Source organism: Rhagoletis pomonella, unplaced genomic scaffold (genome assembly GCF_013731165.1).
Source record: "Rhagoletis pomonella isolate Grant_MI unplaced genomic scaffold, Rhpom_1.0 Rhpom_scaffold_04943, whole genome shotgun sequence".
NCBI classification, from domain to species: Eukaryota; Metazoa; Arthropoda; class Insecta; order Diptera; family Tephritidae; genus Rhagoletis; species Rhagoletis pomonella.
In genome coordinates, this window is record NW_023463491.1 from 1 (window position 1) to 13,748 (window position 13,748).

General features: G+C 31.7%; 1 protein-coding gene across 2 annotated transcripts; it reads right to left on the reverse strand.

The window, feature by feature from the left end:
- Positions 1-1,132: 1,132 nt before the first annotated feature.
- Positions 1,133-12,839, reverse strand: LOC118754936 (protein boule-like; the record flags this gene model as incomplete). 2 transcript variants are annotated; one of them, XM_036489806.1, is given in 5 exon segments in its annotated part: positions 1,133-2,141; positions 6,136-6,169; positions 6,934-7,019; positions 7,118-7,220; positions 12,780-12,839. In XM_036489806.1, coding segments are annotated over 5 exon segments (300 nt in total), but the record flags the coding sequence as incomplete, so codon positions are not given.
- Positions 12,840-13,748: the final 909 nt, after the last annotated feature.

The window sequence follows — 13,748 nt, forward strand, 5'->3', positions numbered from 1 at the left end:
TTTCTTCATCATTATAATATTTGTATAATTCTACTCAGATTCTTTGCCTATATGCTTATACGTATGAATACGATAACTTAGTTTTCTTCGAATTAATTGTTTTCTCATTCTATATTTTATTTATTACTTAAGTCAATTTATGATTTTTAGAAGAAGTAATATGTTTTTTTTATTTGTGGCTTTTAGTTGTTTTATGTTTGTTCGTTTATTGATTTTGTCTTAAATATACTATTTTATGATGTTCTAAGTTTGTTTTGTTTACAGTTTTGAATCCTGTTTCAAGTTCAATATCTTTTTGTGTTGAAGATTTACACTTCGTTAATTCATGTCTTATTTCAATAAAATGTTTATGCTAATAGATAATATTCTCATGTTTTTGTGTTCAAGATTTTTGTTTGTTTAAATGTTCAGCTTTTTTGGTTTGCCGGTTCACAGGTCCAGCCGGTGTTTTTAATTCGTCGTATCTTATTTTAAATTCTTTAAATATAATTTGTCTATTGTATATGTATATATATATATATATATATATAGATATATATAGATATATATTTTTTATAAGTATATAATAGTTTTAATATATACTTTTGGTCATTATCAATATGTATGTATATATATATATATATAGAGTTGTGTGTATAATATTTATTATAGTAATAATTGAAATCAATAAATAATATATTTCTTTCTTATTAATTTATAATTTAGGTTTTATTTTTGCTTCGCATTATAACAAGTTTCGTTTCTTCTATATATATATAGTTCATTCCTTCTCATATTTCCGCTACAAACTGCACAAACATCGTGCCCAACTTGTCTTTCTCTGCTTTCTCTATATGTAACTAACTACGATTCGTTTATAGTACGGCAGAACCGTTTTGGTATTTGTATTTTTTTTTCGAAATTCGAAAATATCAACATATACATACATTGTTTTCGAAAACAATAAACAATTACTGGCGCTTTACGTAGCAGTTAAATATCTTTCGATACACAAACATGCGATTTTTGTAGCGTTTCGCAAGACTACATACAACATAGTTTCACTGGGATTAAAATTTAGTTATTTTGCCAACATCGTCGAGTTTCTCTTTTCCAATGCTTACACAATCTTCATTTTTTCTATATTTTAGTGTTTTTTTTTGTATTTTAGTTTTTTTCTTCTTTTTTGCTTTACTGTTTATATCTAAACTGTACGTTTTCAAGTTAATATGTTTACACATATAAGAGCGTATGTGCATGTAAGTGTTCTAAAGGTATTACTATGTACTATGTATGTATGTCAAGTAATGTTATGTAGTATGTAGTTAGGTGTATGTGCGCGTGTTTATAAATCATTCTCTAAATAAACGGCGGCCCCATTTCAGTCCATGTTTTACATTGAGTTTTTGTTTGTTTGTTTTGTTTGTTTATGTTTTGTTTGTTTTTAAATGACTAAAGAGCAGCCTTTCTTGAACTGTTGTTGTGGTTGCGGTTGTGGTTGTGTTGTCGAAAACATCCCCGCCTGGACCTGACCACCGACCCGACTAAACTCTGACTCTGACTCCTGCCTTTTGCCGCTGCTAGTAGGGATAGTGTGTTTGTTGGTCTGTTTGTGTCTTACCATAATATAATATCATGCATTTTCTTCTTCGGTGTAACGGTATGACGACGATTGCAACAACTTACTTTAGAAAGCGAACAATTTCCATATTTGTCGCAAATAAATTATTGTTTTATGTCGCTTTTTTGGTTTAACATTTTTTTTTTTGCATTACAAACATATTTTCGCGTTAGTCATATTGTTTTCGAACTCGTATATATTGTTGTTGTTTTTGTTGTAGTTGTAGTAGTAGTAAAGGAAGCTATTGTTGTAAAGTTGTGTCTAAGTTTTTGTTGTTGTTGTTGTGGTTGCTGTTGCTGTAGTGTCTCTTACATTGTTTTGTTTGGTTTTGTTTGCTTTGCTATTTGGGTTTCAATTCAAATTTTTCTGCCACAAAAACATCAAATATTCATCAAATTACAAATATTTTCTTTTTCATACGCATAAAATGTAGTAGCATCAATGTTGCTGTTGTTGTTGTAGTTGGTAGTATAGTCGTGTGATCATAGTTGTGGTTATGGATGCTGTCGTTAGTACCCTCAAAATTAACATGGGTAAATACCTAAAACAGAAAAGTAGATAGATGATAGCAATTGCGGGAAGTTGTTGGCCACTCGAAATAGTTACAGATATGAATGCGTGTAAATATGTAGTATAAACTTTAGAAATTATTTAGTGTAATAAACTCGAGGATCGTAACGAATAACATTTTCATAGCAAAAAAGAAATATTCGCTGTTGTAATTTGCCTAAAATTTTTGGTTTTTTTTTCAAATCATAGTTGATCGTTTTTTCAATCGTTCGACTTTTTCGTTAATTTTTATCGTTTTTCATTTTACTTTTTTCATCAATCGAACCCAACAGCATTTTATGCATACTTTTTTCGGATTCAAAATAGCCATTATGCCTCCATGAATTTTTTTTCGATAATTTTTGTACCGTCAACTAATTAAAATTGCACACATTATTTATTAAAATTGTATATTTATATGCACGCGTCATTTTTATTACTTTTGCCCAAATGATTGCCTTGATTTGCTGAGGGTTTTTACAATACTCACGGAATCCACGGTAAAGATTTTAGAAATAAAGTGAGAAAATCAAATATCTCGACAAAAGGTATAGAATTAAATGTGACGGTATTTTAAAGCTTTTGAGTTGCAGAATTCAGAAAAAATAGTCTCTTTGGTAACAAAATTACCTTGATCTTTTAAATGACTTTCAAATATAGTAGGCTTTTATTTTTGATTTTTTGTTTGCATACTGGAATGAACTTTTTAAAAGTTTTAATCACATATCTATTTTTGCTGCTCTTGCTTTTAAAGCTCTTCGCACTCTGCTTTTATTTCAAGAAAAGAAAAATAATCAAAAATTGTACTTCTGAAGGGCGGTTTTGAAGTCAAGACAACGTCTCATTCAAACAGACCTTTAAAAAGTCTTGAAAAGTAAAATCTTTGTTTTTTTTGTCGTTTCTTGGCCTAAAAACAGCTAAGCTAAGAATAAACCTAAACAATTTTCTAAATGCATTATTCAATCCTTGTGTTCATAGCAATTATGCGTTTAAAATTTTTTAAAAGTTCAATGCATACTGTTTTCAGGTATACCTCCAACAATCTTTGAAGGTCATTTTAAACAAGACTGTGCATTTCAAAAGCTTTAAAATACCGTTACATTTATTTCGCTATCACTTTTCGTTTTCAAGATATTTGATTTTGTCCCCATTTTCCAAAAATCGTAGAATTTCGAATTGTTTAAAAATTCTTTATTTATGAAATAAAACAATCCATATTTACAAGATAGGCAGCAGAATGGTCTAAGAAAATAAAACCACTAAATTTAGAGATCAGTAAAAAAGTTAGTTAAAAAATAAGTTTGCTCTGCTTTAAAAGGGCTTGTCCAGTTTGTGGCGAAGAAAATCTTTAAAAATTATTGATCCGGCGCTAGACACTCAATAATGGTTTTATTTATCAGTGCCTGGACAGATTCTGACATGCAAAATCTTAACTTAGTTAATTCCACCCTGTGTATATGTAAAACTATTATTTGTAAGAAATACGAAAATTGCCCGACCTGCGACATTTTTATATGAATTATCATATAAATTGTTCCGCTAAATCCGAATACGAAATCAGAATTTAAGAAAGTAGAACATTTTTTAACCGACTTTAAAAAAAAAGCAGGAAGGTTATCAAATCAACGAAATATTTTCTTTTTTTAAATGTGTTACTTTCCTCATGTAGCTTTGGACCACGTGAACCGTTTTCGATTATTCTTTTTAATCGGAAAGATGGTACCTCAAGAGTGGTCCCATACTACTTTGGTATAGTTGCGATCATTAGATCATGAAGAAACTAACGGTACTCGTAAAGCATTAAAGTCGGTTGTATTTTTTGCTTAAAAATTGCTTATAAAAATATAGTCAAATTTCTTGAGAGCTGAAAAAAGTGCTCCCGCATAATTGCAACTTGTTTTTTTGTGGCCAATCTAAAATTTTTTTGCATAGTGAAGTTTATTAACCCTATACAGCATGAATTACGAAAGAGATGAACAGCAAAATTTTAACTGTAAAAAACACGTTATCTACGTATCAACAAACTTATATCGAAAGAAAAAATGCAACCAAATCATTTATTTAAAATTTTATTTAGCAAAAAAAGTTTATGGAAACAAAAGAAAACAGTTGGGTAGCGATTATTGATGTGTGAATTAAAAAACTATTTTTTTTTTTTTTTTTACAAGAATTTGCGTTTTTCAGTAGTTTTTCTATTACGCGAATATACGCTTTTCGGCCACGCACACAAAACTGAGGTTATATTCAAATGTTATCTCACCATAGTAGTTCGTAGTTAACTTCTCAATGCACTTAATTAATTTGAGTCATTTTTATAACTCTCGTTAGGTGGGAAAAATTTCCAAAGTAGAGACACAATATTTGGTTTCGTATGCGGTAGAGGGTTAAATTTTCTTCTTCCATGTCAACAACATTTTTCAACCGAAATAGTATTTTAGGAGCTACATATACAAAAAAAAGTCCTAAAAAATTTACTTTCATACATTCAATTTAGATAATCAGAGCCTTATGGTATTTGCGAAAGATCATACTTTGACGTTCAAGAAAGAAACCGAAAGTAAACAAATTTTTTCATGTTGATGTATGTACCGAAAATGTATAGCACACACCTAAACTACTAATCAGGGGGTTGGAAAATGATATCGGCATAGATAGCCAATTAATAAGCGTCTCCCAATGTAAAAAGAAATGTTGCGACTTGCCAACTATACCCGAAAAAATTTCCAGTTAATTGAGTGAGTGTATTTTTTTTTTCAAATCTCAAAAACGGTAATTAGGTTTTACCTCAAAAACTGCTCTACTTTTTGATATTTTGACTTCATATTCGAAATGATGGTCAAATGCCACAAACAGGAATCTCTTGCGTAACATAAAAAAAAAAGTTTTTTATTTCAACTGCAAAATGATTGATATTTATTTAGAAATCGCCAATGCAAACCGGCTTTTAAATACGAATAATTAAATTAATTTAAATGCCACTTAATTTTTGAACTGAAATTGCGCCGAAAATGCTTATTTGGCTACACTTTTGGGCCGGAAATTTAGTAATTAAAAAGCCTACAAACGCATTTTTGAAAGTTTTCGCACTCTTTTTAAGGAATGGTGAAAGAGAATAATGAAAGCTTAGGCAATACTTTTTAAATCCCAGATCTAAAATTGGATTCTTACATGTTGTTGTTGTAACAGTTTTTAAATGCCCCATTATTGCATCATTTAGCTTCACAGGAGCAACTTTTTCTTTGGCTGATAAATTTGTTTCAATGACTAGAGCAAATTATGTATTTTGAATTTGAAATTTTGAAAATTATGGTTCAACGCGCAAAATCCGCTAAGAATTTGCTATTCGATATTCCTTGGGACACGCATGAGGTTGTCGAATTTCTTGTCGGCCTGTATAAACGATCCAGCTTGATCGCGAAAACCCAAAAGTCTAAAGCGAACGATCAAATATGGTTTGAGAAAAAAAAAACGTCTCAAGAAATTATTATAAAGCAAAAACGTTGTTAGTTTTTTCACATTCGAAAAATTAAAATAACTATTATTTTTGTCCCTGCAGAAGTTATGTTTAAACTTGTATATACTCATACATAGCACTATAAAATACCTGTGAGAAAAGTAGAAAAATGTGAGCTTGTCGTTGTCATTGACTAAAAAAACTAAAAAACTAAAAACTAAAAAAAAAAATCATATACACAATATAAACAAAACCGTTAACTTGCAAACGAAAGTAATAAAATTTTGAAATTAAATTTTCCATAAGATGCGAAAATAAATATTAAACATAAGTATACATACATATTAATTAAACTATTCTATCTATGTAGGTATGTATGTCTATACTGCTGCTGTTGTAGAGGCGTGGCAAATATAGTTGTTTCAAAATGTTGTATATTGTATACAATTACATATGTACATACTTCTGTACATACATATGTATATTGCAACTAAGAAAGCAAGATGCAAATGCTCATCCTTTTTTTAATTACCTTGATAGTTTTGTGGCCAAATGGCGGGTACATTCTATAAATTTCGTGTGTGCGAATTTAGTATTTTCCAACGGCAATAGCAATAGCGTACATGTAAAATAGAATTTAAAATTTTCATTTTAATTCGATTAATTTTATATTATTATCACACATACATATATGTACATTAGGGTGGTCCAAAAAAAAAAGTTAAGTCGGAAATTCAATGCTTTCACCCCCTAGGATTGTTCTATACCGAAAAAAAGTATACCCCTGTTTTTTTATTTTAAAATCAAAATATATTTAGAGGTCGCTCAAAGCGCTCAAAGTTTCCCATGTATTTTGTATGGGGAAAAAAAGACTTTTCGTAGAAATGGCATAGAATCCATGGAAACTATTTTTTAAGGGTCTCCGAAAAATCCCCCCAAAAAAATCAAATACTCAAAAAGAAATATACAAAAGAAAAAAAGAAAAAATAGTTAAAATTAAAAAATGTTTAAATAAACAATTGGGCATCATTCTCTGAAGTCCTCTGAAGAGAAGCAGAGTTTTCAGATTGAAAAATTTTGATTTTCATGGATTCTATGCCGTATCTACGAAAAGTATTTTTTCCCCCATACAAAATACATGGGAAACTTTGAGCGCTTTGAGCGACCTTTAAATATATTTTGATTTTAAAATAAAAAACAGGGGTATACTTTTTTTTTCGGTATAGAACAATCCTAGGGGGTGAGAGCATTAAATTTCCGATTTTACTTTTCTCCCATACATTTTTGGACCACACTAATGTACATACTAAAATGAATTTCGTCAACTTACCGCCGCACTGACCATTGGCACGCTATAGTACTGATAAAATGGTTGATATTGCATTGAAGGTGGGTAAATTGTTGGCACGCCTGCTGCTGTAAAATCAGTAACTGTTTGTTAAGAGGTTATGCTTATTATAACTGATCTGCTAAATGTTGTTTTCATATTTCAAATAAAATAAATTGCGAGTTACCTGGCGGATAGACCGTGGCGGCGAATTGATCAATGGGCATATTACTAATCGGGGCTGGTGGTGTTGTTGTATAATAGACAGCACCATTCGTTGCAACAATCGACTGGAATGTACGTATGTTTTATTAACAATTTATTTTGACTTATTATTAAAAAAAAAGAATAGATAAACGAGTAATGCCAAATATCCTCTAGTCATTGAAGGGATAAAAATGAAAAAAAAATATAATAAATGTGTACCATTTCAAAACTGGCATGTGGACACAAATTTAGTGACTGATATTTTTTAACGTAATAACATCGGCATTTACACTGGCGGTCACACATAACTTGCCACCACTATTTGTTTTAAGTGAGGTAGAATATTGTAAATTAAAAATATTAAATAAATCAAAACTTCAAATTTTTTTAAAAATTTTAAAATTATAGATATAAAATTTTCATAAAAATTTCATTGCAGTTTTATAGCTCATTTAATTTTAGTGTAATAAAGTGCAAGTTTGACATAGCTCAAGATTTTGTTTGATTTTTTTTTTACGATGTTGCGTACTTCCCCTTAAAAAAAAAAAGGATGCGTTATATGGAAAAAACAGCGCATGACCGTCAGAAAAAAAAAATGCAAAAATCATTAAGAATTTTAGGCCACTTCGAACTTGCACATCATTTCATAAAAATTTATATTAAAAGGTTGGAAATATTCATGAAAATTTGTTAAATTTTTCTAAATTTTGCACAAAGTTTGCAACTTTTATTTGCATGGTTTTTGTTATAAAGTGAACTACATTCATTTTTTTTATTAATATACGAAATGATAATTCATAAAAAATGGTAACAAGTAGCGGTGTGCCGGATAGAGATTTTAAAAATAAAAGCCTGATTCGGATGGATATCCGGTAGATTGCTGCCCTTTATAAATTTTACAATATTGTTTTTTTTTTTTGTTAAGCAACATACTTATGACCAGATATGGATATGGATATGGAGGGAACACTTTTCCGCCCTACTAAATGGTAGCAGCACGGAAAGTTGTGGAGAAGAAGAACCCGAGCCGGCAGTCGATGATGACGGAGTCGACGTTCCACCGCCTGACTATGACGAGGTACGTATAGCAATAACGCGGCTGAAAAACAACAAAAACGGCTGGAGCTGACAGCCTGCCAGCTGAGCTATTCAAGTACGGCGGCGAGGAGTTGTGCAGAATATGGTCAGATGAACGCATGCCCGACGACTGGAATTTAAGTGTGCTCTGCCCAATCCACAAGAAAGCTGACCCCGCCATTCGCGCCAACTATCGCGGGATCAGCCTTCTAAGCACAGGTTACAAGGTCTTATCGATAGAGGTCCGATTTTGCCCATTTTCAATACCATCCGTCCTACGCCCGAAAGAAGTACACGTTAAGATATTTCAATTTTTACTCGAGTTATCGTGTGCACAGACGGACGGACGGACAGACGGACAGACAGTCACCGCTTAATCGATTTCTCTTTTCATTCTGATCATTTATGTATACATTTGTCTATACATATCTATCTCAATTCGTTTTGCCTGTTACAAACAACCGTTATGTGAAAAAAAAACAAAAAACTGGGTAAAGCTTCTTTGAAGAGGGAGCTAGCTAACCAGGATATTTGGCAATGATGTGGATAGGAAAACGATGAGTACACAAGACAGTACAAGAAAAAAGGCAGCGATTTAGAAATGGAGATATATTTACAGCTAACCCGTATACCCAGAAAACAGGTTCCTTTAAGAATTTCGAAATTTGTAAGAGGGTATTTCTAACAAATTAAAACAACACCTCTTTCAATGCAATCTTCTTTTAATATTTCATTTTAACGCATTCTTTAATTATAGTATGTAAAGTATTTTAAAGAAAGTTTAAGATTAGTTCTAAAGAGCTACTACGCTCCGCTCAACACCGAGTAATTACGCCAACTGCCTTCTTCCGCAAATTCAGCTTATCAGGTGTTGCCGATTACCATTCGTTAGGGTTGCATTTTACTGTCGCTCACAAGTGTTGCGCAGGATTGCATTTCATTGTCTTTTATTTGTTTATACTGGCGGTGAAGTATCTCTGCGCACCACCTTCCTCAGTGAACCCAGAATCGGGTAGCATTTATGTTGAAAATAAAAATAGATTTTTACCCGATAATTCGGAAATTCTTCTTTTCATAATTAAAAATATTAAAATTGTTTACTTTAATTACTAATGGTATCTAACATTAAATTGGATTTTAAAAATACAAAAAAAAAAAATTCTGAACTAGATTTTTTAATTGCCGGATAGTCGGATAACAGGAAAACGGCCGGATAAGCCGGATTCCGGATATCAAGCTGACACCCGGCACATCGCCAGTGACAAGCTATGCGTGGACGCCAATATACAATGTCTAGTTTTATTATACATTTTTTTCTTTAATTTAATGCCTGGTGCTAAGCTGGCATAAAATTTATAATCCATAATTGAAAAAATAATAATTTGTCAAAACCGATGATTCATGACTTCTGCTGGATTCCCACTGGGCATTAAATTACAAACAATTTCAATGAAAAATGTGTGCATTAAAAAAACCGGTGTCACTGCGTTAAAAATAAAAATCCTTAAGTCTGTTGTGCCATTTTTTAATGGTAGAAAATGTCATTTCGGCATTATGTCAAATTTCCACTGGGCATTGACTATACATCACAAAAGTTTTAATGACTAATGCCGAATTTCCACTAGGCCGAAAAATGTTGTACTACTAAAAAATGGCTTGTGGAAACAGACTTATTTTGAACGAATGAGGCCGATTTTTTAATGCCCAAATTTTTCATAAAGTTTTGTTTTTGACCATCAATGCCTAGTGGAAATCCGTCATAAGTTGGCCATTAATATGTACTTGTGTCATTACGTTATAAATGATGAGGTTGTTCACACGTGCCTGGTTATATTTTTTACTGAGTTTACAACAATAAAATACACTACACAATAATAATTTTTAACCAAATAACCTGATAACCACGCAAGTGTGAACAACCTCAATGTTATTTAGGCTATTGCCAATTTGATGCTTAGCGGAAACTCGGCATTATGCTAGCCTGTCACTGGGCAATGGCAAAAGTTTGTGAAAACACGAACTTAAGACTATAAGTTCCTTTTCAAATGGCATTTTATGGTATAAATTTATTTTAATTTCCATGCCTAGTGACGGGTCATTGCAGGCTGCGAGTCCACATTAACATTTATGGGAATTAGCGCAGGCGACAGCTGTCGCTACTTCACCACCAGATGAAGATAATAACACCTGGGAGAGCAGTGACCGGAGGCTACGCACATTCACTCTCTGCCGCTCTGAAACTGATAGGTTTCATTAGAGCTTTAGAACTAGACAAGGTTTTGTGATGGGTTCTGAGAGCACAATGGACCCAAGGGCTAAGTGCACATTAGACCGTACTAGAAGAAAGGGTTCGCCGTACACCCCTGATTCCTAAGGGATTTTTGTAAGACAATTTGGGCTCGCCTGTCTAGCGTTAACGGATACGTTGATTTGGCCTTTTTGGAAGCCCTCTTTAATGCTCTTTTTCATTTGACTCTTGGTGCCATTTTTTGAAGATGTCTCTGCGCCATAAAGCGGAAGGAATACTTTATGTGTTATATGTACATATTTGCTGATTAAAGTAGTAAAGTGTATTCTATTTTTATGCCATTTTTTTAGATTAACTTTAATTAACATTTTTTGAATATGTACACTGCTGGAAGAAAGTATTGGTACATATAATTTTTCGCAATACAGTGAAACCTCCCTTGGGCGGACACTCACCGTCAGTCATTTTTTGTCCGCCCAAGAGAGGTGTCCGCTTAATGGAGGGGAAGCCTATTTTAGAACTTTTTAATGTTTTAATTAATTGAATAGTCACTATTTCTTATTTGAATAAAAGATATTGATATTACATCGTTCAAACAAAAATGTGCATGTATTTTTTCAAAAGTGCACATTTCATTTATGTGCGTAAGTACATATTCAGTAATAACAAAATAAAAATAAATATTACATTTTAGTCCATAAACTACATAAAATCATAGATTCATTACATAAAAAACTGGGAAATTGTCGATTGACGTAAGTTTTATTTTTTAATTTTTTTCAGTGTCAGTACCTTTTTCATCAACAGTTTTCATGTTTTTATCAGTCTCCAAGGGTTTCTGACAATTCAAATAACGAACCTAAACCACTGCGCAAACCAAACTAAATGTGTGCATAACAATCACATTTTGTGCGGGAAGTCCCCTTTTTCCATTTACTAGTCCGCCTATGAGGAGTTCGCGTCCGCTCAACGGAGGTTTTTGTTTGATTTGTTATGAAAAGAAATCTTAATGTCCGTTGATAAGAGGTTCGCGTCCGCCCAATAGAGTTTTTGTGTCAATTTTATGCAAAATAACTGTCCGCGTCCGGCCAAGAGAGTGTCCGCTTAAGAGAGAGTAATTTGTTCCGAAATTTATACTTAAAACTTGGTATAGAGAAAAATGTCCGCCCAAGGGAGGTGTCCGTCTAATAGAGGTGTCCGTTAGGAGAGGTTTCACTGTATATACATAATTTTGCATTCAGATTTTTTTCCCGCTAATTTTGTATTAAAATATTGTTTATACTACAGTTTCTTCCATACAAAGTATGTTCGAAAATTTTTTTTCTATGGAAAAAAATAACGCGATTTTTTAGCAACTTTAAATTAGCACTTTGTTATACTAAAATTTAATGGGATACAAAACTGCATTTTCAAAAAAATTCTGACTTCCAAAAAATCTTATTAGTAAGCTGCAAATTCGTATGCAACTTTATTGAATTTTAATGAGATTTGCACAAAGTTTAAAATTTTTAATTTTTATGGTTTTTGTTGTAGTACATATTTTTATAAATTATTTGCGGAGGAAATTAAGATAAAAAATTTTTCATACATTCATGGAGTGCTTGACAAAATTGTAGGCCGATTTTCCAATCGCCATTGAAATTACGAAAAATGTGTGCCATTTAAAAAATGCCATGTGAATTTAATGGCAATATTTGTTAACGTTTTGGTACGGGTATTTTTTAAAATTCAACTTTGTCATTCAAATTTGTGCCATTTAATGCTTAGTGGAAACCAGGCATTGCTCAAACGTTACCTGTAATTTTTTATTTTTATTTATTTTTTTTTTATAATTAATTTAAAGTTGTATTTGTAAATGGGTTTTCTTATGCCTTCTACGTGATTCTACTTCAGTTTTAGACAAATAGTGGTGGTAATCTTTATTTGGCGTATACTTTATTTTCTAAAAATAACACTAATGGTGATTTCGTTTCTAACAAAAAATCTTGCGATTGTTTGATGTTACACTCAACCCTGTAAAAGGGCATGTGTTTGGGTTCTTGTCCTTATCCAAAATATTTTCATTTTCAGTGCAACCATCCCCCCTGCCAAATCTTCAACGGGCAGGAAGGAAATGTGCCTTTTTCTGGCCTTACAAGACATGTGACATTTTAAGAAATGAACACAAAATTTGCTCACCGTTTGCCCTTATTTTAGAATCGAACACGAAAAGACAAAGAAGGGGCAACCAAAATGCGAAATTTTTTTAATTTTTTGGTGGAAACGAAAACACCATTAACTAACTTAGCTTTTAGTAAATTATTTTGTGCATACTCACTTGTTTTTTGATAGCCGGAGCTATGTTCAGTTTTCGATCCCTTAGCACGACGCATTCACCCTGTAGATATGAAAACGTTGTGAAAGTAAAAAATGAAATAAAAGGAGAGAAAACGAAGAAAAAAATAAATCAAATTCAATTGCAATTCTAAACGGTGTAACATTTCAAGGCAGCTCAATACAAAACGTTTTAGAAAAAATGCTTTAGCTTCTTCAACAAACAAACTCTTGGAACAGTTTTTTTTTTTTTTAATTTTTAATGATTTCAAATAACGAAAAATCAAAAAAAAAATATATATTTTTGTTTTACTAAAATATTAATGGGAAAAGCTCTTAGAAAGTATAACAACTAATACTCCAAAAATATGTACGAACATTTGTTTAGAAAAAACACAGCAGAAATTGAACGTCGATTATGTGAACGAAAAAAATTTTCTTTTTTAATAAATACTCACTGAGAACCAATTTTGTTTTTTTTTTTTTTGTATAAATTAACCAATTAAATTATGTAACGCACAAGCACAGTGGCTGCAAAATGAAACCAAACGTAACAATAACTATAAATAAATAAAAATCTAACGCACTTTCGAAACTTGGCAAATGTACAACGAAAATTAATTTGTGATAAACCGACAACAATAGTTTTAATGGTTAATGAAAAATCAGATACAACAATATATGTATGTAATAAAACGAAATAATAATGAACGTAAACAATTTAAGAAGATTAAAAAAAAAACATATTAAATATTAAACAATAATTAGCGGTAGAAACGACAAACTGTTCAAAGACACACTACGAGGCGGTAAAAACGCTGAAGGAGACACTGCAGAAGTAAAAGACAGTTCCTGCTAATTTACACTAAGCACAATTGGTTTCATAATCGATATACATATGTATGTAGATGCAATGCTGGAAAATTTTTTTTTTTCACGCAGATTACTGTAATATGTAGACGCCAGCATCCGT